This window comes from Condylostylus longicornis, unplaced genomic scaffold, assembly GCF_029603195.1.
Source record: "Condylostylus longicornis isolate FDR11 unplaced genomic scaffold, ASM2960319v2 ptg000048l, whole genome shotgun sequence".
Classification (NCBI taxonomy): Eukaryota; Metazoa; Arthropoda; class Insecta; order Diptera; family Dolichopodidae; genus Condylostylus; species Condylostylus longicornis.
In genome coordinates this window covers 15,117,501-15,145,380 of record NW_026578017.1, presented here as the reverse complement: position 1 = coordinate 15,145,380, position 27,880 = coordinate 15,117,501, and the positions used below count along the sequence as shown (strand labels likewise).

Below are 27,880 nucleotides of genomic sequence, written 5' to 3'. Positions count from 1 at the left end.
TACAATAATTTCATTTATGTAGTTATGTTAATAAAATATTTATATATATATATACATATATACAGCGTGATTCACAAAAAATCTTATAAGAAGAATTTTTGGAAGTTTCATAAAAATTCATGAGTACTTAGCGAAGCAAAAAAAGGAATAAAATAAAAGATGAAGAAAAATTGGAATTTTCCTAAAGTTCAAATGCTTGTATTTCTGAAAAAAAAAAATTGAAAAACCAAATTACAGGCTGTTCTTTATTTAAAGCCCTCTTAGAGCTCTTTCAAAAACTATTTGTTTGAAAACTTCTATCTTTTTTGGAACGGAAGTTACAAGCAAAAAAACTTAAATATGTTAAAATTCGCCAAATTTTCTTAAAATCCCTGTAGCTTGGAAACGGTTCCGACTACGGCCTGAACAAAAATACTCTATCCGATGGTATATAGCTCTTAACTTGTTGGTGAATCATCCTGTATATACATAAATAAGATTATTAATTGGCACTCGGATTAACAAATAATGCGAAGAATTCATTGAACAATTAATTTGTTTACTATATTAACAAGCAGAATTACAAAGGTAGACAATGCTGTACACTTATTGCTTCCCTTTTTTTTTTTTGTTGAAATTCTCTTCTATTTATTTTGAATTTTTTGAAGTTTATTTATACAACACAACAATATTATTGTGTATCGATATATGTATGTATATATTTTGTTATCCATATATATTATATATACATGGAATATTTAAAATACATTAAAGGTATAGCGAAAGGTAACTAAACACACACATATTTTGTCAATACAAAAAAAAACAACAACCTTGAACACTGAAAATCTAAAATCTCAGTCAACCGATTAAAAAATGAACTAGTTTTAATTAAAATTTACAAAGAAAAAACAAAATATATCCGTAAATTTATAATAGACCTAAACGGTAGCTACTTACATACGAGTATATAAATATTATTGAGCTGATTACGAATTCATTTTTGCTAACTTGCTACTTTGTATTCTTAACAAGAATACTAAAAAGATTGGTAAAAATAATCTGAACAAAGATTTTTATTTAAAAATCTCAATTCTTTTATTATTATTAAAAAACGAATAAAAAAATGAATGAATTTTTTTCAATTAAAATAGAAAAAATTTTAAAATTTTTAATTAAAATAAAAATTCTTTAATAATAATATGGAAAAGAATAAAAAAATAAAGATTACCTTTTCTATATTGAACATTTTTTAATTAATCTGAATGAAAGAAAATGCGTTTTTGATTGTTGTTTTATGATTCTCAGTTTTTATAGAAAATTATTTTATTAATAAAAATGTTTTTTTTTGTTTTTGCTCTTTTAGTTCAATATTTAAAGAATTTCCTTGAAGTTAAATATAATCAAAGATAAATGATAAATAATTGAAATTTTTAAATATTTAAAGTAAAAATAAATGAATAATTTGCAAGCAAAAAATTCAAAGAATGTTGAATTTTAATTATAAAATAAATTTGAACAAATTGTATTCTATGTTATATAAGTATGGTTTGAATTTTGTTATATAAATCTTAGAGAGGAATAAAAACTCATAAATCTTTGAGAAATAACAAGGCAATCACAAAGCTCGATCACACATAATAGAGAATCACTTTTGCTATATATGTATATATAAAATATAAAAATGATCTGAGCTATTAAGTTCACAAAACTCTGGCGTTTACCCGTGTATTTAAAACAAATATTATAACCATTTAAATTTTAGATCTTATAGGCCATTTAAATTTTGATACAAACAATTTAAATCATTATTAGTAATTTATACCATATATAGCTTTAGAGACTTTTTAAATTTTAAAATATCTTACTATAAATCTGTATGATCTCATCAGGATACTATATTTATGAGAAAAATTTAAACCGGAAAGCTAGGAAAATTAAAATTCCAATAGTGATGGTCTGCTAATTATTATACATCATTATTATTCATAATTACGTCATTATTATACTTAATTTAAAAATCACTAAAAATTATATGAAATTTTTTGCAAAAGAAATTAATAAATATAATCTCAAACAAGTGTTAAAAAAATGCCAATATTTTTTAAGAGAAATTTTTCAATTCATATTCAAATGAAAATAATTTTGATTTAATTTAAATAAATTTTTAATTAAAATGATAATTTTGAATATTTTTTTAAATTTATTGTTAAATATAGAAAATTTTCTATTGTCATTTGGTTTTTAATGTAATTCATTAAATAGAAGGTACTTAGTAAGTAGAGATGGTGCAGATTTTGTGATTTTATGACGCTCATATTATGTTATGAGCTATGATATAACATACACAAAATTGCCATTAACATATGCGCAAATACACAATTATTGTAAAAATACACAATTATTGTATTACTTGTTTTATATTATATTCTGTACATAACTACAAAATTATTTAAAGTTTATATTTAATAATATTTACCTTTTATTTACAGATTAATGCCAACAGCATCCATGATCATTTAGAAGAACATGAAGTATTATTTCTTTTTGGAAATTCAAATTCAAGTAAGAATATTATTGTTAAAATTACATAATAAAAACAAAAAATTAAATGAGTATTGTGCTTGTGCATAAACAAATATACGACCATACGACACAAATTATAAGTAAACGTACAAAACTTGAATGTATGCTTTACTACTAATATTTGCTTATTATTCATATTATACGAGTACTATAGGTATAGAATAAAATATGTCCATAAATGCATATCGTCGGTTTAGTGCTTGCTTCGGGCAAACACCAATAATACTAAGGATTGTCGGGAAAATATTATTAATAAGTTTAAAATTTAATTACTCAAAAACTATTTTAAAGATTTTGATGAAATTTTCCTTATTAAATAAAGAAAAATGTTTTCTGTCTACCAAAATAAAAGATCTGCAGTCAATTTGACTTTTTTAATTTTGGTACAATCTGAATTTTTAACGAAAGTAAGAATGTATGTACTAAATTTATTTTCTATCATTATGTCAAAAACAAGGAAAATTGACGCCAACTTGACATATTTTTGCAGACAAAAATTTCAATATATGCATTGCAAAAAAGAATAGGAGAGAAACATCAAAATGTAAATGGAAAATTATTATTTTTTTTTTTGTAATTAAAGTACCACAGCTGACTAAAATAGAATTGCCATTCTACATTATATATTTGTTTACAAAACTGTGTAACAAAAGTAGATTGCATATTTTGCGTAAAAATTTTGCAGAATAAAATATAAAATTTTAAGAGACCAAAATAATTTTGTATGTATAAGACCAATATAGTTTTTTAACTTTGAATTCATCCCTTGACTCAGGTATTATTAATTTTGCAATCATCGAGTTGTCCTTAGCCGTTTGCAATAAAATATTTATACTTCAGAAAATTCAGGTGTTAAAAATTATTTGGCATGTGAAATGAAATTAATTCACCCAACAAAATACGCTAAAATTAATTGAAAATATGGCAAACTCATAAAGTAATGAAAGATCATCTCCTGAAATACCAAAAACAAAAATAACATGTTATTTGCAAAAAAAGAAAAATGGCGTCTATCCGAAACAAGCACTAAAACGCACGATGTGTACAAGTGAGTTTAAAAAATGAAAAATTCAACATTTTGAAAAGAAGCCAAAGTAACAAGAACAGAAAAAAAAAACAAAAAATTAAAAATCAACAATTAAACTGCAATAAGGAAACAAAAATAACAGTATAAATTTACCAAAAATTCAATAAAAATAAAAGAAAAATAAAAAAAAATGTAAACAAAATCAACAATTCAAAAAATTTACAGTAATGTACTTTACGTGTAATCGCATTTTATTAACAGTACATAATGCTATACACATATTTATATGCTGTACACCATTGTACATGTGTGAACATACATTTAAATAAATTTTGATATACATCTTATATGTGTACGCAATAATAACATATCTATGCTCATTGCTCACTGAAAAACCGTAATGAAAATTCATTGTTTAGAAAATTTATTTTTAATTTCATTTGAACTGATTGCAATCATTTGCAAGTACATAAATAGAAAAAAAAATTAAAAAAAAACATCAAACAAAAAAAAAATTTTTTTTTACTTCTTCCCTTGAATTAAACATTCCGTTTTTATTTTATGTAATTTTGGTTATTTTCTTTGTGCTTCAGCATATTTTTGTGGTATAACTGAACTTTACCGAAAAAATAGCTTTTTAAGTATTTCATAACCTATATATTACGTATTTCCACTCTAAAAAAAGCTACTCTTTATAATAATTATACAAAATTTTAATAGATTTTTATAACATAACCGCTGTGCTTATGTATTTATATATGTGCAAATATTTTAAGTAATTGCATAAGCAATATCACCCTTATCTTACAGAAATATTTGTAGACTCATAAGTATCTACTTGTTTTCCATTATCACTAAATACAAGCTTTTCTTGTAAAGAAAATGTAATTTTTTTTTGTAATCAATTTAGTTAAGTTGTAACAGCGTGTATGGGGTAAATGAATTATTTAAATTTGAAATAACCAATGTAATATTATGTATATATGTATACGCATGTATAATATGCGTTATATGTGAATCCCCAAATTCCCAAAAAACTTTTCGAAATCATTAAAAAAATTTATTTAATTCGAAAAAGACAAGCTAATATTTATTTCATGCGCAACACACCCAATTCATGAGAGCTGATTTTCTTCTATCCTATATAGGAAAAATATATTATATTTTATCGATATAGGAATATTTATTCTATCGATATAGGAACAAAATATATATTATCTCTAATGTGGAGTCTTTTTGAAAGAAAATTTTTTCTTCATTTCAAAAACTTTTTAGTACATAAAGCATTTCTTTAACCTATATACTTTTCCCATACATTTGGGAAAAACATAGGTTAAAATTTCCCATATCCCTTCAAATTTTAAATAAATTCCTTGTGTAAACACAACTTGATCCAATGTTTCTCAGTTAATTTAAATTTTTTTTCATTTTTACTAATAAAATTCTATTAAAAAAATTGCAATATATAACTTTTTGACTCCATATTCTGAAAACAAAAATAATCATAGAACGCATATTATAACAGCGATTTTAAATAAATTATTAATTACTTATACAAAACACTACCAAAAAACAGACAAAAGGCACAAAAATTTGACTCAATAACTAAACGAAAACTTCAATAAATTTGAATCCTAAAATTTAAGAAGATTACATACACTTCAGTTACCTGCAATAATATTTTATATAGAGCACATTTTGAAACAAAATGTTTACATATTTTTGAATATTTTTCGAATTCTTATAAAAGCAAACGACTAACGGTAAATGTCTCATTGATCAAAAAATTTTTTTTATGATTTTATATGATTTTTTATTTTAATACCCCCTAACTAAAAATCGAATTCAACAATATTATGTTAATGATTCTTTTAATTTTTGCTTGCATCCTAAAAATATGCAAAATAGTTATGTATGACATTACTTGAAGTGTGTATAGAATAATTTAATATTTTAATTAGAAGATGTCCAAGAGAAATTTGCTACTTTACAAACTATTAATTTCACTCGATTTTTATTTTGTTTTAATTTTTTCTTAATGACGCCTTAGATTTTTTGAAATAATAATGTTAAAAAATTTTGTACATTTACGGAATATTCAAATATTTTATTTTTTTGACTGTTATATAGCTATTTTTATTTATGAAATAAAAGAAAAACTAAAGTGACTTAATATTAATTCAATAGTGATATGAAGCCAAAAATTATATGCATTGCAATTTCCAAAATTAACAAAGAACTAACAATGAAAATTATTACACTTAATGTATATAATGAAATTTAATGTTAAGCGTCGTGAATACGAGTATCTTAAGAGAAAAATTGTAATCACATATGAGTGTAGTTATGCTGTGATGATTAACTAGAGCATATCAAACTTTTTAAAAACTAAAATTTGTCTACGTTTTTGTTTAATATTTTGATTTTTTTTATTTGAATTCGTATACCCATAACATTTACCATTATATTTTATAATAATTGTCATTTATAATTTTTGTATTTTATTTGGTAATTATAACAAAAAAAAAAATTCCACCAATTTTTAATAACAGATTAACTTTTAATTTTAAATTTTAATTTATTATTATGGAATGGTAAAAGGTGTTTAAATATCATAGGAATAATTTTAATTCTGCAATAGTATTAATTTACGGTATTACAAATTGATTATCAAAATAATTACATATTGTAAAAGAATATTATTAATTAAATTTAAGTTTTATAAAATGACAATTCATTTAATTTTGTAAAATGAAATAAAAAATTAGTGAAATTAATTTTCCGTGTCATATTTTTTTTTAGTTGAACAATTATCTTAAACTAAACTATATACATATTGTATGTGAATGAATAAATGAATTAAGCAACATCTATAATTTAAAAATTAATTATAGGCATTTGCGATCTAATTGTGTCGTTATTACGAAAATTTTAAATTCTGTAATTAATTTGTTGAAGATATCTTGATTAAATTTAAAATTGAATTTAAAAGAAAAGTAAAATTTTTGGTATAAAAAAAATTAATGACAAAAAGTGAACGTGTTTTTTACAATTTCAGTGTAATTTTAGGAAAATAAATATGTAAATATATGTAGAATCGGAATTTCTCAATAAATTTCCATTGTTTACAGAGATTCAAAATATATGAACATATAATTAAATATTTCAAAAAATAATCGCCATAAAATATGGTGCCATAATAATAGTAATTTGATACAAAATAATTAGATACGGTGCAGCAATAATTTGATGGCAAGGCTTTGTTGCAACTCTATTTGTAATATTTAATAATTATTTAAATTTGAAAATGAACTCTTATGACACTTAATCTACATAGGTAGGTGTTCCTAACGGAAAAAAATATGCACATATAAGAATTTAATTAAACATAAAAGGTTAATTGATCAAATGGTATACACATTTCTTGTAAAAATAAATGCAATTATTAATTAATTTTAATACTATTATACATATAATTTTTTTTTTTACTTCATATTATACAATTAATTTATAAAAATAATAAAATTGTTACACCATATAATTATACAAATTAATTATTCTTTAAATTCTAGTTCAACTACAACCCAATATGTAAATTTATATGCAAATTTTTCACATAAATCATCCATGATTCTTACTAATATTCTGTTGATTCTACATTATACATTAAAAAAACCTAAAAACTCTAATTCAATAAATAATAAAAATATTTTACAACAGCAATTTAAATTTGTATAGGTATTCATTATAGTAATTTTTACCAAACATTTCGCACCTCAATATATCACACATATTAAAAAGAAGCTGTGAAATATTTTTTATTTGCATATTAATGACACATATTTTATATATTATTATATATATACTTATATATTACTCAAAAACAAAGTATCACCCACACAAATTACCTAAGTAAACAAAATTATTACAATAAAATCAACTTTATAGCATTTTGTCAATAAATCACCAATATAAACAATTGTTTAACACCTTTTTTTTTGCACAAAAAAAAAAATCATTTAATTTTATATTTTGCTTAATATTGCTGAAAGGGAATTGACAAATTTACTTTATTTTTTTATACGAATATTTCCGCTTAGTGTTATTTTTAAGTTTTCTCTAATACAGTAGAAAATAATTATAAAAAATATTGATTTTAGTGTTCAAAAGCAATAAAAAAGTTTGGTGCACACACAAAATGTAAAAATAACGAAATTGACGGAAAATAAATTACAACGAACGTTGGTACTGAAGCGACAACTCTCAATTCATTAGAATATAACGAATATTTAACGAAATCTCCAAAAAAAAATTTTTACTCATACTTATAAGTGATTTAAATCAACTATTTTTTTAGAAAACTCTTATATCCTACTCAGAATTTAGGTATCCATCATTTGTATATTAATATTTTTCGATGAGGATTGGAATTCGAATAAAATTCTCAAAATAATATAGTCTTTAAATAAAGATAAATATAATTTATACAAACTAATTATTTTATCTACATTTATTATAATCTAAACTACTCTAGCATTTATTAAGGTTTAATTATTATTTTATTTTTATTACAGAACCGGATCTTCATTTTGCACATGTTAATCGTAAAGACATAAGCACAACTTTATCAAAATCAAGAGGAAAACGCTCTCTATCTACACCGCAAAAAGTTTCTATTAAAGTTGAAGGTATACCTATTTTTTTTTTGTATCGTAAAATAAGTATCAAATTTAAAAAAAAAAAATAATAATTAAAAAAAATGTAAATTCTTAAAATTTGCAATTATTTTAACAGTAAATATTAAGAAAATTAATTTTAAAATAAATTTTAAAAGCAGCCGTTCATTATTTTTCAATATAAATAAATCAAATAATGACCAGTTCTTTAACCACATAATTAATTTATTAGTTAATAACATAATTTTCCGTAATAAAAACCAATAGTTATTTATGTTTGTTAATTTTCAAACAATTTTAAAGGAAATTTAAATTAAAATACACGACACTAGATACCGAATGCTAGACACTAAACAAAATGTTAAAAAAAAACCTGAAAAAATTTTTGACTCTTAAGAACTTATGGCCAAAATATAATACCATAATCTGGCAACTTTATAAATAACAATTACAAAAAAAAAAATTCATAAATTTCAAATTTTAAAAACAAAATGTTATTCAATTACGATAATAAAAAAAAATATAATATAAACACACATTTACAATTACCCTACAAATAAGACCTAAATAATTTTTTTTGATTTAAAGTTTCCTGAATTTCAAATTAACATGCAATTAATTTTTAACTACAGAAATAAAACATAGAATGCAATCAAATATAATGCACAAAGAAATATCAAATATATATGTATATATACGATATATACCAAGAAATAATAGTTAAAACTCAAGTTTTATTAAAAAATTGCATTAATTTTAAAAATTTCAAATACACATACATTATAGCTATATACAGGGTGATTCAGTAATCAGTGACATAACATATACCATCATTTAGAACATCAAAAATGATTAAAATTTTTGTTTAGAACTAGATGTGAAATCTCAACGGTTACCATCGAGGTACAGGAATTTTAAAAAATTTCCCCGAAACTTTTACTTGCCCAAGTTTTTGTATGCTTATAACTTCCCTTTCCGAAAAAGATAGAAGTTTCAAATAAACAATTTTGAGCTAGTACAGGGCTTGATATAATAATGTTATCAAGCAATACAATTACTTAATTTTGTATTTTATGTACTTTCGGAATACCATGGTATATTATTGAATCACTTTGTATAAGAAACTATAAAATGAAATTTTATTAAATTTTCATTAACGTTTTATAACAATTTGTTAACTTAGCACATATCAAACAATTTAGCACTTAGCAATTAATACTCTATATATGTGTACATATGTGTACACAAATTTAGAAAACGTATTTGAACATAATTTCTTTATAATATTAAAATATTATTCGCTAAAACAAATTCGCAAAAAATGAATAGAGAAACGAAAAAAAAAGAACAACTGAAATTTTTCCAACCGTTTCCAAAAACATAACAATTTTCTATTATTTGCATTTTAATTAGGTTTTCGAAAAATTAACTGACCACAAAACGATTTTTTCGCATTTTATTTTTTTTTTTTTGCTAAAATCTTACATTAACTATACATATACGGTCTTAGATTTAACACGATTTCTTTTTACCCTATTATAAGTATTGAATAAAATTTTACTTACTTTTTTTTTACTTTCAAAATCAAACCATTTGTGTATGTATACATGTAGCTATGTTCTTATAATACCTTATTGTTTACATTTCTTATATATTAAAATTTACATATAAAATAGTATATTCATTCATGTATTTATATTTATACATAAATTTTATATTTATATAGGTGATAACGGTGAAGAAGTCGATTTAAAATTACAACAAGTAACAAATTTAATAGACGATGCATTTATATTAATTCGACGTTACGAGAATTCATCACAATTCATTACAAATTCACATAAAATGGCAATGGACTATGAAAAATGTTTTTATCGTGATGAAAATTCATCCCTTGACCTTTGTGATGATACATCTGTTGTAAGTATATTTTAATGTTAATTTTAAATACTACTTTATTACCTATTGTTGTTTTTTTTTTTTAAACATTTGTGAAAATTTGTTTGTTTCTGTGTTTTTATATTTACACATATTACATACATATATTACTATGTATAAGTTTTGATTTTCACTCATAATTTTTATGAGTGAAATTTTTTACTTATGTATACATATACAATTAATATTGTATATTTTACAAGAAAAAATTAAAATTTAGAAAACAAAAAATTTGACTTAATTATTTTGACATTGAAAATATTATTGAAAAAATATTAACCATTAAAATTTAAATAATTTATTATTGAAGAAGTTTCTTTTATTTTACGACCCAGTATTTTGTATCATAGACTATTATATTAGGCCTTTTCATAAACACATGTCGAGATATATAGCGAGAACTGCGATATATTAGTGTTCATAAACAAATGTTGCTAATCAATTTTGTTCATAAACATTGCTATAAATATAACAAAATTTCTTTTTGTTTCAGTTTTCTTTTTTTGTTTTTCTTAATTTTTATTTTTCCTGAAATAGAATTTTTCACTGTTTGGCCGAAATGAATAAATTTTTTTTTGCTAACGACATTTTTTGTTCATGAACACAATACTGAAAATTCAAAATAGCAAAAGTTTTTATACAACTGTTAAAAGTATATTGCGTATGTATCACATTATTTTTTTGCAGTATTGTGTTTATGAAAACCTCTATTGCAATAGTACCGTACATTGCTATGTAATAGTAAAAACCGCGTCATATTTATTTTCATAAACAAATGTTGCTAATCCAGCTTCTTAATTTGTAAATATTGCTAAATTATCAGCAATGTAATGGAATTGCTATGTAGGAGTATGAACAGCAAAGTTAAATCTTATAAACTGTTTTGCTTTTGCAGAACAGTCAAAAATATATTGCATAAACATTATGTTTTCGCAGTATTGCATTTTGGACTTTGTTATTGTGCTTATGAAAATCTTTAATATTTTAGGTTATTAATTAAAAAATTTACTACATTTTATTAAAGAGAATTTTCTAAATTTTGTATGTGTATTTGTACATCAACATCTTCATGTACAATTAATGAGGGAAAATATACGTATTGTTGATTGTATTATGATCTCTCAATAAACAGCCAGAAAATTTTCACAATTTTATAAGTGTTTGACTTTTCAATAATATATACATATATCAAATTGAAATATAAGAATACGCTCACTAGGCAAAAACAATTTATGGAAATGAAACGTAATTAAAAAAATTTTTTTATTCTTAGTTTAACACACAATTATTTTATATAAAATCAGGGATTAACTTTAGTAGGGAAACCTAATAATTTTTAGATTTTAGATAGCTTGCAAAAATGACGTAAAATTTCATTAACATTTCAGTAGAACTTACGATAATTACAATAATTAAGCCAAATAATCATTACTATTCACACAATTTTAATTCGGTCCCTTGAAGGAATTTGTTGAATAATTTCCAAAAATTAAAAGTAGTATGAAATTTTTTGAAATAAACCAGAAATTTTCAATAAAAAAATTTTAAATATTTGAAAATATTGTTAATAAATAAGAAAATATTTTTATATAATAAATATAAATTTTTTTTTAAAAGAAAAACCATAAAATATCAAAAGACTTCAGAGAGAAACTTTAAAATTAAATTATAGATAATGTTTTCATTTTTATTGTATTTTAAATTAACAATTTTCAAAAAATGCATTCAAATGGAAAACATATTCAATGCAAGTAACATTTTTTTTAAGATATTTTTCTTTTGTATTTCGTGCAATATTGATTTATGTGTACATATACAAACATATTTTGTAGAAAATAATACAAAATTTTCAAACGTATCAAGAAAATAATAAAAGCAATATTTTTAATTAACTCATTTAATCTACATATATTTCATATATCATTGCAGAGAGGAGTATTTCATTATAATTCAAAAGATTTTTTAATACATCCCCTACCAGAACGTTTTGGTCGTCATTCACATGTGATATTTGAAGCAACACCAATTAAAAACAATAATAATACAAGAAAATCATCAATACTGCAAAATGAAAGATTATTCAATGAAGATAAAAATTCTATGATAAATTTGGAGCATTTTGAACCGGAGATTGATAGTTTTAATGAAATTAACACTGCCACTAATATTAAAATTGCCACAGATTTATTAAATGAGAATCCGCAAAAAAATAATAAATATTCGGAAAATATTTTATGGTCAACCGAGAAATCTATGATACATGAAATTTATGCAAAAAAACATAACTATAATCATAATAATAATATTAATAAAACTATAAATTATAAAAATTTTAATAAAGAGAATAATAGAAATTATAATAATTATGATGAATTTAAAAAAAATAATAACCATAATAATTTTTCAACATATGATCATCAAGATCAAAATTTTTTAAGATTTAAAAGTGATAAAAATTATAATTATAATAATCATATAAATTCAACTTATAATCGTACCATTTTGGATTATGATACATCTACTACTTTAAATAAAGATAATGATCAACATTGGTGGAAACGATATAGAGTTCGACGACATATTGATTCGGCTTCATCGTCTGTTGGTACCGGTATAAATACCGGCAATAGTTGGAAAGCACCACAAGTTTTACATATTGAAACAGCAATTTTTGTTGATCGTGATCTTTTTAAGCATATGGCAAGAAATTTTCCAAAAAATACTGAAAGTCATTTAATACGTTTCGTGTTGGCAATGATAAATGGTGTACAATTATTATATCATCATCCATCATTAGGTCATCAAATAAATTTTGTTTTAAAACGTTTAGAAATCTTGCATAGTGATCCAAAAGAATTGAGACGTAGTAGTGATATTGATATATATTTAAATAATTTTTGTATGTGGCAACGTAAATTAAATCCAACATCAGATTCTGATGTTGTACATTATGATCATGCTGTGATATTAACTGGTTTGGATTTATATGTTGTTGGTAAAAATAATAAAATAAGTAGTCAAGTAGTTGGTTTAGCACCAGTTTCTGGTATGTGTACATCAACATCTTCATGTACAATTAATGAAGGAAAACATTTTGAGAGTGTCTTTGTTGTTGCACATGAAATCGGTCATAAGTAAATTTTTTCTTTTATTTTAATTTAAAAAAATTACCAAAAATGTGAAAATTTTTTAACCTTTGGTTTTTTTTATTATTCGTTTTTATTTTGTAGCTTAGGAATGCGACATGATACAAGCGAAAATAATTGCGATCCAAGCTTATATATTATGTCTCCGACTTTGGGAAGCGGAAAAATTACATGGTCCAAATGTAGCCGGAATTATTTACAAGCCTTTTTAGAGTACGTTACGATTTATTTAAAAATACCATAAAAATTTAGAAAATTTTTAAATTATTTTTTTACTTTTTTCCATTATAGGGCACCACAAGCAAAATGTCTTTTTGATCGTGGTCAATTCGGTCACAGTTTAGATCATTCAGCAGAAGGTATATTGCCAGGTGAAAGATTTGACGCTGACCAACAGTGTATGTTAAAATATGGAAAAGATAGTATAAGAGCGAGAAGGCAACTTTTGACTGATATTTGTAGAGATTTACACTGCCAACGTGATCGATATACATGGACATCACATCCAGCTTTAGAAGGAACTGAATGTGGAGAACTGATGGTAAAATTTGTATATTTTTTGTTTAAATTAAGCATATGAATAAATTTTAATATAAATTTTTAGTGGTGTCGAAGTGGTATATGTATTGCTAAAAATGATGCAACAGTTATTGGACCATATCCAAATCCAAAGGTAAATTATGCATCGAGGAAGCATGTCGATAAAGTTAGTTTCTTAGAAAATAAAAAAATGGCGAGCTTAAGACAGTACAATTTTGACAAGGTAAATTAATAATTAAATTTCTATTTTCCGATATTATAATTTTTTTGTTCGTTTTTTTTTTAATTTAGCCAGCGATATGGAGTGAATGGAGTCATCCAACAGAATGTGCTTCAGGTTGTTTATATGGACCTTCAGGAAGATTAAGAGAAGGTAGCACTGGATTAAGAATATTTACTAGGACCTGCTTAGATTATAAGTAAATATTGAATTTCAACTTTTGAACAATATGATAATTTATTTAATATTTGTAGAAGAAGATGTTCTGGTCAAAATAGAAAATATGAAACGTGCGTAGCGAAGCAGGTATTTTCGTTTAATTACAATTCAATTACCAAAATTATTTGAAGTTGAATTAAATCATTTAAAATATCGTTTCAGTGTTATACAATTGACAAAACTACTATACAAGAATTTGCTACTCAAATATGCGAAAGGGCTACAAAATTTGATAACGATATCATTGGTCATGGATTACAAATTCTTGGAGACAATGGTTGTGATTATAATTTTAATTAAAAGTAAATTAAATTTTAAATATTTTTTTTTTTAGCCGAAGATTCATGCAAAGTATTTTGTAAAACTAAAATTAATTCAACAAAATCTCGTAGTTGGACTTTTCCCGATGGAACTACATGTCAAAATAAAAAATTCGCTCCATCTGATATTGGTTACTGCATAAACGGACGTTGTGAAAGATTTTCATGTGATAATTCAACAAATAATTTATACAAAGTAGAACCGAAATTCTGTCCACAAAATACACTTTTAAAGGCTGATGATATAAAATCAAGTAACAATAATGAGATCTATAATAAAATTAATAGCAATAATATATATAAAGACAATGAACGTGATTATAAGAGTATTATGATGAAAGTTAATGAGAATTACAAACATTTTAACAATAATAATAACGATAATAAGATCAATAATAGTAATTATAACACCAATCAAAAAAGTAATACTGAAGATAATTTAAGTAGAGAAATCTTACGTAATTCAAATAGTAATTACAAAGCAAATAGTTATAATTATGGTAACATAAAAATCAAATAATAAATTGTTAATTAAGGAAATTAAATTCAATATAATTTAAATCTTGATTTTAGAAAATAAATATCGAAATCCTCACGAAACTTCATCAGCATTATCAAAAAATAATATAAATAAAAAATCGGATACATCAACATCATACTCGCGATGGAAATATGAATCGGATCAACCAGTTCAAGAACCACCAGCACGTATTCGGTTACAAATAATGGAAAATGAATGGATGGTAAAATCTGGATGTCATTTTAGTTGTATGGATCGTGCAAAAGGTGTACAAGTTGTACAATCAAAAACAAATCATACCAATAATATACAATTATGTTCACCAAGAATTAAAGTAAATTTTATAACAATTTTGCATACATAATTATTATTAAAAATGAAAATTCACGTTTCATTAATTATTTTCTTAATTATCATAATACTCAACAAATTAAAGTTAGTTATTTACTTTTATTTGTGTTTGTTTCTTTATAGCCATGTGATAAATTACAAACTACAACTGAATTCGCAAAAAATATTTGTAGTCGTTATAAACTTAAAGTAAGAGGTTTATCTGGTTTTGGAATGCAAATTGCACCAAGTGAAAAAGATCCGGATCGTAGTTGTAAAGTTGCATGCCAAGATGAAAGATTACGACACAGATTTTATTTAGTTAATGGTGAATATGGTCTATTTCCATTTGGAACAAAATGTTCAGGCAATGGTGAAAGATATTGTATTAGTGGAAAATGTTTAGAATTTGGTCCAAATTTAATACCATTAACTGAATCATATATGAATTTATCGTTATTTAGAAGAAGAAGAAAAAGAGATTTAACAAATATAGCAAAGCTTGATGACACTAATAAGGAACTAGCAAAATTAAGAAGAGAAAAACGAAATTACATTTATTTTATGCCAATAATTATTAGAGAAAATGTAACACAACAGTTTATAGATAAAATTATCGATAATTTAAGTTTTGAAGTCAAAAATTTAATAGGTAAACTTTTTTCTTAAAAATTTTCTCCTAAAATAAAAATAATTATGTAGTTTTTAATTACAAATCCACATTTTCATTTTTAGACGAATCCATTTCGAATGATCATATAAAATTTGATGACCCTATACATATTTCAATAGATGAACTGACTAAGGACTAATAATAGAAAAATAAAAATACATCTTTTTTGTAAAAGAAAAAAAAAATTCTTAATAAATTTTTTTATAAAATTTTATACATATTTTCACTAATTTATTAAAAAATTTTTTAATCCTTCAAGGCATATTTTCTATTGTACGAAACATTAAGAAGCCATGTTTTCATTCAGAGGTGATAAAAAAACCCTATAGAAAAAAATGCAAAAAAAAAACCTTAAAACCATTTTTGGAACTTAAATTATAATGTTAAACATTAATGTTAAAAATTACTGTCTGCTTTCAATAAAACTTCGTAGCATACCTTAAAACTTTCGTTGCTACATAAAAGCATTCTTAGACGCAATGTTTTCAAAACATCCGTTGTAAAATGTTCCATAACAGATACCATTCATAACTCAGGCTATCTTTATTATCCCGTGACATGTTTATAGTAAGACTTAAAGTCCTTTTCATTTTCCTATCCCTTCTTCTTTTTCCATCTTGCAAAAAATATCTTTCATTTGTTATCCCTTATATTTCCCTACATTTAGAAAATAGTGTAGATAGGCAGTCACGGAAAAATAGTTTTTTTCGTTTATTTCCGATAAAATATTTTCTTTTCTAAAACATATTCATGTTTCAAAAATTGGAATAAATCGCAGATACATACATATATGTATAAATTTTATATATGTTTGTATTTCTAAAATGAATAAAATGTAGAAATTCTGTGAAACTCGAATTCTAGACATTTTAAAAAATCCAAAGAAATTTACTTGCAATTTAGGAAATTTTAATAAAAAAATAAAACAAAGGCTATGGAAAACATTCAAAACAAATTCATAAAAAAATAAATATCAGAATTATTATAGAGGCTGCAAAATTTCATCTGTATTATTATAAATGCTACAAGAAAAAGGAAGTCATTAAAATCTTAAGAACTAATTTTGGAATGTGTACTTTAAAAAATGCAACTTTTATTAATTCAAACTAGTTAAAAAAATTATTAAATATTAAAACAAAAATTTTCATTTCTTAATAATGTGTTGTTTGCAATATTCCCACATAAATAAAGCACCAGTTACATGAACATTCAGAGATCGTACCATACCAAATTGAGGTATTTCAACTGCATAATCCAGAAAAGCGATTAAATTTGCTGGTATCCCCTCTTTTTCATGCCTAACAAAATGGAAAGCATTATTTTTAAGTCTTAAACGAAAAAAAAATATTACCCAAGTAGCAAAATTGTTTTTTTAGGAAAATTAAAATTTACAAAATTCTCTGAATTAGCAGTTTGTTCAGCACCAACAATATCATAACCATTTGATTTCATTTGCACAAGGAAATCTTGCATATTGCATGTTTTCAATTCAAATAAATTTAACCATTTCTCTGCAGTCATACTATAAATATAATTTTAAAAAAGAAAAATTAGTTAAAATGTTAATACTTCTTAAACTAACCTTAAACCTTTGAACTCTTTTGTTTCCGCATATTTCAAAGAACTTATAGCTAATTGCTTTATACCCAATACCTCACAAGTTCTGGCTATTCCGCCTAAATTAGGTAACTTATCTATCAAACTAGCTACAACAATCATATCGGTATCCTTTGAAAAAAAATGTATATAACAGATTACTTTTTGTGTACATACACAATGAAAGAGAATATGCATATGTATGTATATATATATATGTAATATATGAATGTATGTACATAATACCATTTTTGTAACTTCTGTAGATTTCTTTAAAAACGGGTCACCGTTCTCATTCAGAATAAGAGGATTGATTTTTCTTTGCACATTCTCTTGAATAATTAGTAACTCTTCCTGTGGTTTAACTATTTCTTTTTCATAGAATTCATGAAACATATTAAAATTATTCTCCTGAAAATCTTTGTCGAACCATTCATCAAGATCAGTGTGATTTAAACGAGGAATAGCAAAATAGATAACATGCAACTTTAATAGTTCTTCTAAATTTGGCTCCTGAAATCGAAAATCGTAATTTAATTTTTTATAATTTTTCTCAGCAGTTCCCTGTTTTAAACTTTCTAATATTGTTTCTGATAGGAAATAGTAATTCTCCAATTTAAAATATTTAATCAAACTATATATCGTTATTTGTGCATAAAGTCTAATATGAAAATTTTGTCCCATACTCCAAGGTAAAATAAGTTTAATAATTTGATTTAATAAATCAATTTCATTACTTTTGATATAATTGAAACAGTGTATAAATAAAATTGCAAATAAAGAAATAATTCCAGAATTGCGCAAATTTGAACAGTTTTCAAGTAAGTTAAATAGTTTTGAAGATGATATTGTTTTTGCTATAACTAATTCCATAATGTAAGTAACATCAGTTTGGTTATTTTCTTCAAATATACACATTAAAAATCGATCAGTCCAAATATAGTTTTTCGGAATATTTGGAAAAGATGATAATAGCGCCAATGCTTGGATTATCCGTAATTTGAGCTTGTGGTGCTTAGAATTTTTAAAATAACGTGATTTTTTATTTAAATTTTCACTTTCTACTAGAAGTTTATCTCTAAGTTGTATTGTTTCCTGCAAACTAAATATGTTACAAATTAGATGCTTTGTTAGTTTCGCAGTCAATAATCTAATCTTTAAAGAAGATGTCGGCATTCCTGATAGATTGTTCTTTATTATATATTCATATTCGATTCTAAAAAAAATCCGTTTATTTGATTAAAATGAAAATATCTTTTTTGAAAATGATGTACCTTGGTTCTCCTATCAATGGCTCACCAAACGTCAGACCTCTTATAAGAATACTGAATCCTTTTTCAGATGAGAAAAATTTTTTTAAACCGGCATTTAAATTTACAGTTTCCAGTTTCGTAGAAAATACCACTTTATAATATTCATGATTAAATTGATCGATATTCAGAATCAAATTAAGTACTTCAGGAAATTCAGGCAAAATGAACTGAATAAGGTTAATCAATCTAAAAATGAAAATTATTCATCAAAAAAATTTTAAGATTTCAATGCTTAAGTAATCATCTTACGCTTTTTCGATATGTTTAAAACCATTTTTTTTTGAATTTGTGAATATTTCTTGAAAAATTAGTCTGTGAAGCTGAAAATTAAAACATTTTTTCCTCTCCTTGTGGTCGAAACATAAGAAAGTTTTCGATAAAAATTTTCTTTGCAAAAACTCATTTATAGTTTCAAAACTACCTTTACTTAAAAGCATTTCAACGTCTACATCCAGTTTCACATCTTAATAATAAAAACAATAATTTATTGTAAAAAATATTCATATACACAAACCCAGTGTAAATCTACCAAAAATAAAAGTTTCGTCAATCTCTTGTCTTTCCGCTTTTTTCTTAGCTTGAACCAATATTTCTTCACTTCTTTCAAAAACTCCTTTAGCAACAAGATCAACGAAATTTTGTTTTAATATACAAAAATTTACATGATTCTTAAGATCGCTTCTCCCAATTTCATTAAAGTCATTTAGGACAAAATGATACGCATCATCAATATTAAAGTTAACGTTTGTTGATTCGCACATTTCCAAATATACAAGCATGAATTCAATATCTTTCATATTGTTATAATCTAGTAACTTAAGTTTTACAACATCAATCAAATCTTTCTGTGAACAGTGATTAAAGGAAGGAAGAATTTTAAGAATATCATTCATACAGCGATTTAATAAAATATTTCTAACAATTTTAGAAACAGTACGTTCATCAAATCTAAAATGCAGCACCAACAAACTTTTTAAAAACTCAAATGAAATACTAACATTTTCCAAATTCATTTGTTTTATTTTTCTCTCCAAAAAAATTATATCATTTTCTGATTTTTCTTCGTTATCATTGAACAATAATTCCATTAACTTAAAAAAGTTTTCTGCTTTTAAAGTCTCTATTTGTTCCGTAAAAATGTTAAAAAAGTTCTTGCGTATTTCTGATCTTATTATTTTATTTTCTATTCTTCGGACATTACCAGCTAATTTTAATAAGAAGTCTAAATTTGCAATTGATCCATTAGACTCCAGGTTTTTGATTAAAATTTTGTCTAAAATGTTTAGGGATTGTATTAAAACAAATAAGGGAATTGACTTCCAGTTGATATCAACAAGGACTAATAAAAATTTTAGTGGATCTTTTTCAATGAATTTTGTAAAATCATTCGCTTGCAATGCATCATCACCATAATACAAAAACGTGTTATTAAATGCTCCCACAACAATGCTAAGTGACTTCAAACTAAAAATTAAAATTTAAGAAATTTAAAAAAAAGATTATCTTTTAATATTTACCCATCTAAATATTTATCTAAACAAGTGAAATCTTTACATGTGTAATGTTTTAATACAAAATTGGCTGCCCATTTCAAAACTAATGTATTTGTATGTTTCATTATTTCACAAATAATGAAGTTATTCCATATCCCAAAAATTTTAAGTTTTTTTAAATTTTCTAAAGAAGGTAAAATCAAATGAGATTGTTTACCATCTAAACTCTCCAAAATAGTTAAGAATAAATACCAGGAGTTGATAATTTCTTTTGCTTCACATTTCGATAATATAAAAAAATTTGGAACAATAAAGTCATCAGGCTGTGAAGATTCAAGTTCTTCAATGCAAACTTTCAGCCAATAAATCGCAAATTTTCGATTTCCATGTAACAAATTGTGAAGGCAAATTTTCCAAAAATTTTCAGTTTTGTAAAAATGATCTTCCTTAAGAATAATTCTAATAAAGTGCGTAAAAAATTCTCCAAAGTGTACATTATCGAGATCGATCATTTTAATTAACATATCTGCATTTGAACATATGGTAACCAATAATTCTAAACAAATTCGACTACGTTGACGAACCAACTTAATATCTGAATACACGTTAATTATATTAAAATTAGGTAAAGTTTTCATATAAATGCGGTTTGAGTTTAGAATTGTAACAAGATATTGGTGTAGAAGTTCAAATATTAAACTTTTGCATTTTTCTTCTTTTGAATATTTATTCGTTATTCTGTTGAAAAATTTTTCTCCATTTAGTAAAATTTCCTCCGTAATTGAACTGCGACTAATTGTATAATGCAATATCGATAGCACCTTCTTCAAAACGTTCTCATCAAGCATTTTTTCGAAATTCGATTCCAGAACTTTATATAATTCATCTACATTAAATAATAATTCATTTTCAATATCCTTTATTAAATAATACTCATAGCACGTTAAAGCCAAATCGTCGAGCTCTTTCAGTTTTAAAAGCACTAATTTAATACTTTCTTCCATACTTAACAATGGCAAAATATTTTATGTGTATTTATTAAAAATTGGATTTAAAAATATCAAAAATAATTATATTTTATTGCCTTTTAAAAAGAACTTCTTGCACATTTTAAATACCAACAGGTAAAAAAAAACAAATTTGATATGTTTATCTATCACAAAAACATAATTCAAAACAAATTGAATTTGGGAGAAGCTTTGACATTGACATATTAATACAAAACAAGAATGTAAAACTCATTTCTATATTCGAATGAAGTTGCCAGTATATGTTGAAGCTTTTTTTAGCGAGTTTATGTTACCACGAATTGTAAGCACAAAATTAAGAAAAGAACAGAGAAATAGGTACTTTAATCTTAATGGAATTGAAGTTCTATGCGCTTAAACATTTTATGTAGGCTTTTTAAGAATTGCATTAAATTAAAAAGGGCAATATGTTTTATGTAAAATATTTGGTTTCATTTACTCGAAATATTTTTTTTAATCATTGTAACAATTTCAAACAAGTCCAAGGTTGGAGTTAATAATATTAAAGCCAATTCTGAATTTTAATATTTATCTAAGTTATTTTTTCATTTTTACCTAATAAAACTCTACTAATTTATTAGTTAAAACGCTCATCATTTTGGGCGATTTCGATTTTTTCGTCAGTTCAAAGCTAAAAATTTGAATTCTTTCAGAAAAACCTTAGATATGGTCGCATCACAACAAAAACAAAATTTCTATTTAATCAGAACGTGCTTTCACAACTCTGAATCTGACCAGATTCAATCTTTGAGAAAATGAAAACACCCTCAATGAGGGCGCAGTTAAATGCATTACTCGTGTTATATTTCTTACACTGTCAATATGTAAAATTTTATGTTATAAAACTATAATAAATCAAATGCCACAAAATTTTTTATACCTACATACGTACATACCAAAACTAAAAAAAAATTCTTTTCGTTATTTTCAAAATATATGTACAAACTAACTTTGACTAATTGACAAAGTCATAAAATTTACATATTAAATAATTTGCATAAAAGTTTTAAATTGTATAAGGAGAAAAAACCAACTTTGCTGATAATCTGCCTTGTCCATCATTATAAATCTAAAAATTAAGAAACAAGCCAGTTTCTGCTCCCTAATATGGAAAATTATTTAATCGTACCAGCATTTCAAAGCATTATATGTATTTATCTACAACTCAAAAATATTTGATTTAAATTCCACAATTTAAAGATTACAGTTAGAGCACAATTTCATAAGTGTAGTGTCATATTTAAAACTGTTCACAAACTTATTTTTTTGAACTTAATGCATTTGTTTTGTGAACAGGGCTGCTATTTACATTTTACATATAAACGTCAGATTGTTTTATTTTGTGTCATTTGAGGTCATATTGATGCCAGGTTAAAAACAAGGTAAATTAAATTGAATAACAAATATAGGAAATAAAAGGGAAACGTTTTATAAATTATAAATAAATCATAGGAGTAATTATATTTTTAAAAGTATTGTAATGGGCAAACATAAAAAACAGTAAGTATTGAAAACTTTATTAAAGAAGAAAAACTTAAATTAGTTTTTGCACACAGTTCGAAAAAACACGATTCTTCAGCAAACGATTCGAGTGACTCAAATACAACTCAGAATAATGAAAAACACGAAAACAAATCTGTGAGCAAAAAAAAATTGAAGCACAAAGACAGAAAGGAAAGAAGCTCCTCACGAGGCCGTGACCGTGAAAAATCTCGTCATTCAAAAAAAGAAAAAGAGCAATATAAACATAGTTTAAGTAGTCGTAGGAAATCGACTTCATCTTCATCTTCAGATGCTAGCAATAAATCATACAAATTGTTAAAAATGTTAGAAGAAAAACGTGTTCAGCAAGCCATAGATCGCAAACGGGCGAGAGAGGATATGAAAGCGAAGGAAACACCAGAAGAAAAACGAGCAAGGCGTTTACGTGAAAAGCAAATGAAAGAAGCAAAACGTAGAGAACGTATGGGATGGGATAATGAATATCAACATTATACTAACCAAGATAATCCATTTGGTGATGCTCATTTAACGTCAACTTTTGTATGGCATAAAAAACTGGAAAAAGAAGGTCTCGACAATGTAGCTCCTGAAGCAGTGGAAGCTTTAAATCGGAGGAAACAATTGGAAAATAGATTAGAATTAGAAAAAGTAAAGAAACGTAGAATTGAAAGAGAATTAGAAAGACAAAAGAGGGAAGAAGAACTGATACTGCAGCAAAGAACAAAAGAAGCGGCACAATTTGAAGAATGGGAGCGTCAAGAGGATCAGTTTCATCTTGAACAAGCAAGGTTAAGAAGTAAAATTCGCATTCAGGACGGTAGAGCAAAACCAATCGATTTATTAGCTCAATATATATCCAACTCAAATTTGGAGGAAACAATTGAAATGCAAATGCACGAGCCTTATACTTTTCTGAATGGACTTGGTGTTTCGGATTTGGAAGATTTGTTAGTTGACATAAGAGTATATATTGAGCTGGAAAAGGGAAAAAACTCTGAATTTTGGGAAGATATGACTACAATTGTGGAAGATGAATTACAAAAATTAAAAAAATTAGAGTTAGGAGGAGAATATCACGCTAAAGTAGGAAGACGTGAAGGAATTCATCAAAGTGTTGCTAAAGATGTTGCAAACATATTTCGCGGAAAAACTACCAATCAACTTGAGGAACTTAAAAAGAAGATAGAAGCAAAAATTTCAGGCAAAGCTGAAGGTGTTGACATAAGTTATTGGGAGAGTCTACTATCACAATTAAAAGCACATATGGCCAGAGCCCGACTAAAAGATAAACACCAAGAAAACCTAAAACAAAAATTGGAATTATTGAAAAGTGGAGACAGTGTACTTGATAACCAACCATCCGATCAAATTTCTAATATTTGCATTAAAACAGAAAATATTGATGACGCTGATGATTCAAGCCAACATAGTAGAGGAATAAGTGGCAATTCGGAAATAGGTAATCATGGTAAATCTGAGGAAGAGAACGCTCAAGATATATTAGAGTCCTGTTTCCAAACATATGATGAAGGAAGTTACAGTCCCAAATACTTGACTAAATCCGAAATAGATGATAATATTCAAATTATGACTGAAGAACAAGATGAAAAAAATTTGGAAAAATTAAGATACCGTTTGATCAAAGCTGATGAAGAAGAGCAAGAGTATACTAAAGAAGAACTTCTTTTACAAAGGGAAGCCAGAAAAGGAATGAATGACGACGAAGTTGAGTTTTCCGTTGAAACGGAATTAGATTCCCAAGTTTACCTTTGGTCTGATAAATACAGGCCAAGAAAGCCAAGATATTTTAACAGAGTTCACACAGGTTTTGAATGGAACAAATATAATCAAACTCATTATGATATGGATAACCCACCACCAAAAATTGTACAAGGATACAAGTTTAATATTTTCTATCCAGATTTAATTGAAAAAAACTCTACACCACAATATTTTTTGGTAAGTTTAGAAATTGAATAAGTAAAAAACTTTTTGATATGTTTAATAACGTTAATTTTCTATTTGCAGACACCTTGTGCTGATAATAAAGATTTTGCCGTTTTAAGATTTCATGCTGGGCCACCATACGAAGATATTGCCTTTAAAATAGTCAATCGAGAATGGGAATTCAGTTACAAAAGAGGATTTCGATGTCAGTTTCACAATAATATTTTTCAGTTATGGTTCCACTTCAAGAGATATCGTTACAGAAGATAAAAATGTTTATTATTATTAGAATTTTTATACACATGCATATATTTATATTAGTATTTTAATTTCGTAGTTATGGCAAGAAAATGTTAGGTTTTAGGTAAAAAAACATTTAGAATATTCGTGAATTAAAATTACAAATAAAATACATTAGTACTTTTTTTTGATTTATTAACTTACGACTTACAATATATTAATTTATCGACTTACTATTACAGTAAGATTGTTCTGTAAACCAAAATATCACATATCATGGCCTAAATATGCATAAATATGTATATCAAGTTGCGTTCTAAGGGCGGCGCAGACGTGCAATTTTTAGTTTTTCAACTGTTTGATTGCTTGTTTGTATTTCATAGGTTTACATTCAAGGGATTTTTAATTAACGCAATCTATTTGAGTAAAGTCGTAATTGCAAAATTTTTTAATTCATGTCTGTCTGAGTTAGACTTGCCGACCTTCCCGTTTTTGTCGGGACAGACCAGTTTTAGAGTTGAATATCCCGTGTACCGATCATACACGGAACGCAACACCCATTGTTCTGTTTTTAAAAATAAAATATTTTTAATTAATTGCAGCTCTAAAAAAAATTGGAAATTTTTTGCATATATTCTGAAACTACACTTATACATTCTTATTTTTTCTTTCTAATTAGCAACACAATAAATTTCTTTTAGAGTAGCAACACTGGTATATTTTAAATTTTTTATGTCATCCGTAGAATTCTTGTTTCTTTAATTAAAACTGAACTATTGGTTCATTTTAACTTCAGTTTAAAATGTGCCCAATTTGTTGAATTTATTTCTTCAAATAAAGAACTAACAAAAGCTGCTAAAAATGACAAATAGTACAAATTTACAATCAAAGACTTAATAATTAAACTACTTAGATATATGCATGTATTATATTTTTTATATTCCTGTTAATCATAATTGTTTCTTTTAATTGAAATTTTGTTTTATTGTTACCTAAATTTTACGCACAATTAATTAATGTGTTAAAATAAAGTATTGTGTTTTTTTAATAAATAAATTAGAAAGATAATTACATTATGATTGATTTTTTTGTGGCCGTTTTGTATATCTCAAAGGTGGCAAGTTTAATATTGGCCCTTAAACGAATTGTTTAAATTCATACCATTTTAACATTTTCAACCTAAAGCAGAATATTGTGTCTGACAATTTCAATTAAAAATTAATATGATTTTGGTTCATGTCTTAGCTAAATTAAAACAACATTATGATTAATATTTTCAAAAAATATTATGCCAAATCAAAATCGAAAATTTTTTGGTTAAATAGACTACATTTTTTTAGATTTTATTTTTTTAGCAAACTTTTTTCAGTTTGCTTTTTGTAAAACATTGTTATTTCAAAATTACATCAAATGTTCAATCTATTACATAAACAGCAGTCAAAACGGCCACCATAAAATATTCAAACTTTTATTTTTTTTAACGAAGCTCCTAAATTCCCTCCCGATTTTATAGTTCGTCAAGTTGCCGTAAAAATTGATATGGCTTACAAGAAAGTTAAAGCGTCAAATAGAAAGCGTCACTGATATGCTATTGGTTTCGGCTTATTTTGACATGGCTTCCCTCACTCAGTTGACAGCTAAATTAGAAAATAATAATTTATGTCAAAAGGAAAACTAAAAAATAGTGTTTTAGTTTTAATTTTCTCTCGAATAAATAATATAATTGGTAAATTAAAAATTAATAAATTGTAAATTAATATAAAGTTTTTAATAAAAACAATAGCTATGCTATCAAAATGGACAAAAAGCTACTGGATTTCAAGCTACTGGTAAGAATTTTTTCCTTTTTCTTTTGGTTTTTTTTTTCTTTTTGGGCCACCAATCCCAACGAAAACCATTTATAATAATGGAATTCATTTTCAATGGGGGTTTTTTTACAATAAATATGAAAGCGTATGGTTCTAAATGAAAAGAGAATTGTAATGCTACTTTTGAATTTTTTTATGAAAATGAACGCCAAAATGCGAATTTAATAACCTTTAATATTTTAATTTAAAGCTTGTTCTTAATTTTTTTTCCTATTGCTTGTCCCCCATTTTTAATTATTTAATTTATGACATTTGGTACATATTGGACAACACCATAGTTAAGAAATGCTGAAAATTCTTATAGGAGAAATTTTCTTTATTTGAATTAAAATTTTCTTTTCTTGAATTTTTTATTTCTAGGTTGATAGAGCTTTCGAGATTTTAGAAGATTTATCTCAACAGGAGTGCATTGAAGCAATCAATTATGTATTGGCTTTAATGAAAACAAAATTTCGTGAATCCTGTGAACAAATTAAACGCGATTATTATGCCAAAGAATTGGCACTCAGTCGTCAACAACAACACCATCAATTACAAAAACAAAAAACAAGCAGTGGCAGTGGCAATAGTAGTAGTAGTAGTAGTATAAAAGGCTTCCATAATAATACAAATAATATTAATAATAGTAGGCAACCGTTAAGATTAAATGCTGCAGGTGCATCTGATTTAAATCAGAATTTTGAAAAAATTATGTGCAAAGAAGAATTACCAGATTCAT

The 27,880-nt window shown here is 24.9% G+C and overlaps 4 protein-coding genes across 11 annotated transcripts in view; 3 read left to right on the top strand and 1 right to left on the bottom strand.

Moving 5' to 3' along the window:
- The window catches only part of LOC129611040 (uncharacterized), a 76,110-nt gene extending 59,727 nt beyond the window's left edge, over positions 1-16,383 (top strand). For all 4 annotated transcript variants that reach the window (XM_055523955.1, XM_055523954.1, XM_055523953.1 and 1 more), the window contains exons 3-16: positions 2,472-2,544; positions 8,167-8,280; positions 9,995-10,188; positions 12,136-13,340; positions 13,437-13,565; positions 13,644-13,893; positions 13,957-14,115; positions 14,184-14,311; positions 14,367-14,418; positions 14,494-14,608; positions 14,666-15,151; positions 15,225-15,505; positions 15,646-16,153; positions 16,237-16,383. In XM_055523955.1, coding sequence (XP_055379930.1) covers positions 2,472-2,544; positions 8,167-8,280; positions 9,995-10,188; positions 12,136-13,340; positions 13,437-13,565; positions 13,644-13,893; positions 13,957-14,115; positions 14,184-14,311; positions 14,367-14,418; positions 14,494-14,608; positions 14,666-15,151; positions 15,225-15,505; positions 15,646-16,153; positions 16,237-16,313 — 3,771 coding nt within the window. In that variant the 3' untranslated portion in view covers positions 16,314-16,383. The remainder of the gene's footprint in view (positions 1-2,471; positions 2,545-8,166; positions 8,281-9,994; positions 10,189-12,135; positions 13,341-13,436; positions 13,566-13,643; positions 13,894-13,956; positions 14,116-14,183; positions 14,312-14,366; positions 14,419-14,493; positions 14,609-14,665; positions 15,152-15,224; positions 15,506-15,645; positions 16,154-16,236) is intronic.
- Positions 16,384-17,251: 868 nt separating this feature from the next.
- Positions 17,252-21,729, bottom strand: LOC129610906 (uncharacterized). 5 transcript variants are annotated; one of them, XM_055523701.1, is made up of 8 exons: positions 20,601-21,729; positions 19,598-20,547; positions 19,333-19,546; positions 19,045-19,269; positions 18,017-18,986; positions 17,757-17,902; positions 17,526-17,696; positions 17,252-17,472 (listed from the first exon to the last, which is right to left on the bottom strand). In XM_055523701.1, the coding sequence occupies exons 1-8, from the start codon at positions 21,578-21,580 to the stop codon at positions 17,319-17,321; spliced, it is 3,810 nt and encodes a 1,269-aa protein (XP_055379676.1). In that variant the 5' UTR covers positions 21,581-21,729; the 3' UTR covers positions 17,252-17,318. The 5 variants fall into 5 exon arrangements, with proteins under 5 accessions (XP_055379676.1, XP_055379677.1, XP_055379674.1 ...); XM_055523702.1 differs by having other exon boundaries at positions 17,757-18,986; positions 20,601-20,679; positions 20,794-21,729; XM_055523699.1 differs by having other exon boundaries at positions 17,757-18,986.
- Positions 21,730-22,969: 1,240 nt separating this feature from the next.
- Positions 22,970-25,468, top strand: LOC129610771 (splicing factor Cactin). Its single transcript, XM_055523480.1, has 3 exons — positions 22,970-23,104; positions 23,161-25,066; positions 25,136-25,468. Exons 1-3 carry the CDS (start codon positions 23,085-23,087, stop codon positions 25,322-25,324), a joined length of 2,115 nt encoding a protein of 704 aa, XP_055379455.1. The 5' UTR covers positions 22,970-23,084; the 3' UTR covers positions 25,325-25,468.
- Positions 25,469-26,936: 1,468 nt separating this feature from the next.
- Positions 26,937-27,880, top strand: part of LOC129610770 (uncharacterized) — a 6,822-nt gene continuing 5,878 nt past the window's right edge. The window contains exons 1-2 of the mRNA XM_055523479.1: positions 26,937-27,123; positions 27,523-27,880. The exon at positions 27,523-27,880 is cut by the window's right edge and continues 171 nt beyond it. Of these exons, the coding sequence (XP_055379454.1) occupies positions 27,091-27,123; positions 27,523-27,880 (391 nt within the window). The 5' untranslated portion in view covers positions 26,937-27,090. The remainder of the gene's footprint in view (positions 27,124-27,522) is intronic.

Bases quoted from the DNA above. Each gene is read 5' to 3' on its own strand.
- LOC129610771 (XM_055523480.1), top strand. From the start codon at position 23,085: ATGGGCAAACATAAAAAACA. The intron at 23,105-23,160 runs GTAAGTATTGAA...TTTTGCACACAG, and splicing joins ATGGGCAAACATAAAAAACA to TTCGAAAAAACACGATTCTT. The intron at 25,067-25,135 runs GTAAGTTTAGAA...TTCTATTTGCAG, and splicing joins CTACACCACAATATTTTTTG to ACACCTTGTGCTGATAATAA.
- LOC129610906 (XM_055523699.1), bottom strand. From the start codon at position 21,580: ATGGAAGAAAGTATTAAATTAGTGCTTTTAAAACTGAAAGAGCTCGAC. The intron at 20,548-20,600 runs GTAAATATTAAA...TTTAATTTTTAG, and splicing joins TTAGATAAATATTTAGATGG to TTTGAAGTCACTTAGCATTG. The intron at 19,547-19,597 runs GTTTGTGTATAT...TTTATTATTAAG, and splicing joins TTTTGGTAGATTTACACTGG to ATGTGAAACTGGATGTAGAC.